This window comes from Babylonia areolata, chromosome 22 (genome assembly GCF_041734735.1).
Source record: "Babylonia areolata isolate BAREFJ2019XMU chromosome 22, ASM4173473v1, whole genome shotgun sequence".
Taxonomy (NCBI): Eukaryota; Metazoa; Mollusca; class Gastropoda; order Neogastropoda; family Buccinidae; genus Babylonia; species Babylonia areolata.
This window is the reverse complement of record NC_134897.1, coordinates 16007033-16009297: the sequence shown is the minus strand read 5'-3', so window position 1 is coordinate 16009297 and position 2265 is coordinate 16007033. Positions and strand designations below refer to the sequence as shown.

Below are 2265 nucleotides of genomic sequence, written 5' to 3'. Positions count from 1 at the left end.
GAATTTTGTTTAATGTTGTGACACATTTATGAGTGGAGTGGAATTTTGATTAATGTTGTGACACATTATGAGTGGAGTGGAATTTTGATTAATGTTGTGACACATGTTATTAGTGGAGTGGAGTCTTGTTTAATGCTGTGACATATGAGTGGAGTGGAATTTTGATTAATGTTGTGACACATATTTAGAGTGGAGTGGAGTTTTGTTTAATGTTGTGACACATATTATGAGTGGAGTGGAATTTTGTCCCATGTTGTGACACATATGAGTGGAGTGGAATTTTGTTTATTCGCCCCTTGATCATGACAATGTGTATTGACTATTATTCGCCCTTGATCATGACAGAGTTTACTGACTATCATTCGCCCCTTGATCATGACAGAGTTTACTGACTATCATTCGCCCCTTGATCATGACAGAGTTTACTGACTATCATTCGCCCCTTGATCATGACAAAGTTTATTGACTATCATTCGCCCTTGATCATGACAATGTTTATTGACTATTATTCGCCCCTTGATCATGACAAAGTTTATTGACTATTATTCGCCCCTTGATAAACATTGGATAGACATGATCGCCAAGGTTTTACAAAATGAGTCAGAAACCAGTCTTGGTTCCTGCGTCAATAAAATCACTAACCGAAAAGAATTTTTTTTTAACATGATTTGGAATCACCCTCAGCTGCAAACTGAAGCAATTCCTGGAACCATGCCTTCTCTTAAAAAAAAAAAAAAAAATAAAAATAAAAAAGTATATTCATACAGTGCAGTGTCAACCTCCTGGACATTAACTCATACCGTACCAACAATATTTGGATTTTGAAATTATGTGTCTAAACTGTTCTGAACACAAACGTTCGAGCACTAATGACAAATACTTTGTTTGTTTTTTAAGTAATAATGAATGTCTTATTGGAAAATTTTGTTATTGTTGCTGGATATCAAAATAAAAAATAAAAAACATGCACTTTGCTGACCAATTAGTCCCGTCAATAAAGAATGTCCTGGTTTTGTCCTTGCACGTCAGGATATTTCCCTAGTGACGTAAACAGTTCACACGTTATCCACGAGGTCCAGATCAGAAACGTGACCACCGAACCGAGGGGGCTGAGGAGGAGGAGGGGTGGGAGGGGTGGTGGGGAAGAGGGCGGAGGACGCGGGCCGCCGGTTGCCTCCCCTCATCATCGCCCCCACTCCCACCTCGTTCCGGAAACGCTTCTCGAAGGCCCTCTGGAGGGTGAAGTTCCCCATCGGACCCCTCCCCCTCCCCTCTCCTCCTCCTCCTCCTCCCCTCACGTGACCGACCCCGCCCCCTCCCCTCCCCCCGTCCTCGGGCACCAGGTGCGCGTGCTGGAAGGGCCGCAGGCCCCCCGACCCCCGCCGACGCGTCGTGGTGATGGAAGTGGGGGCGGCCCCCGGCCGGCTGGCCAGACTGTAGGCGTCGTCGGTCTGCCCTGGGTGTTCCCGGAACACGAAGTGGTGGTTGTCGTCGTTGTCGTCGTCGTCGTGGACGTCGGTGTCGGGGGTGTCCGGGACGAAGACGGGGTTGGTGACGGAGTTGTCGGTCTTGCCGTAGTCCGGGAGGGGGTCTTCGTAGTCCGGCTCCGGTTCCAGCTCGATGTTGCGGAGTCTCTGCAGTTCGATCACCCGGAGGATGGCTTCACGTGCCTGGAATTGGGAGGGGGGGGGAGTGGGGTGAGGGGTGGTGTGGTTATGGTGAGCTTTGTGGATTGTGGTCCCGTCTCCAGAACTGTCCTTCTTTTCCTGGGTCTTGTGAGGGTGTGGCGGGGGAATGGAGAAGGGGAGTGATGTGTGTGTGTGTGCGGTGTGTTTGTGTTTGCTCCAGGTCCTGGTCGCCTATGGCGCGTGAATATACAAACACACACACACACGCCGTCACAGACACACACACACACACACGCACGCACGCACGCACGCACGCACACACACACGCACGCACGCACGCACACACACACACACACACACACACACACACACACAAAGAGACACAAAACCCCAGAAACAGACAAGCAAACACACACCATCTCCCCCCCCCCCCTCTCCGCCCCCCCATTCCCCGTACCTTGCTGTGCTCGGAGTCCTGACCGCCGATGCCGATGTCCGTGATGGCCAAAGTGTGGAGGAGCGTGCCCCAGCGGTGGGAGAACATGCCGATGAACTGGGTCAGCAGGATGAAGGCGAAGGAGCCCAGGAAGAACATGCCCAGCGGCTGGAAGCGCAGCTGGGGGCCCTGGTCCTGCCT

At 50.6% G+C, this 2265-nt stretch overlaps 1 protein-coding gene across 1 annotated transcript in view; it reads right to left on the bottom strand.

Moving 5' to 3' along the window:
- Window positions 1–466: 466 nt before the first annotated feature.
- LOC143297046 (chitin synthase chs-2-like) overlaps window positions 467–2265 on the bottom strand; it is a 26225-nt gene continuing 24426 nt past the window's right edge. Inside the window, exons 14-15 of the mRNA XM_076609215.1 lie at window positions 2086–2265; window positions 467–1670 (exon numbers count right to left, since the gene is read on the bottom strand). The exon at window positions 2086–2265 is cut by the window's right edge and continues 51 nt beyond it. Of these exons, the coding sequence (XP_076465330.1) occupies window positions 1056–1670; window positions 2086–2265 (795 nt within the window). The 3' untranslated portion in view covers window positions 467–1055. The remainder of the gene's footprint in view (window positions 1671–2085) is intronic.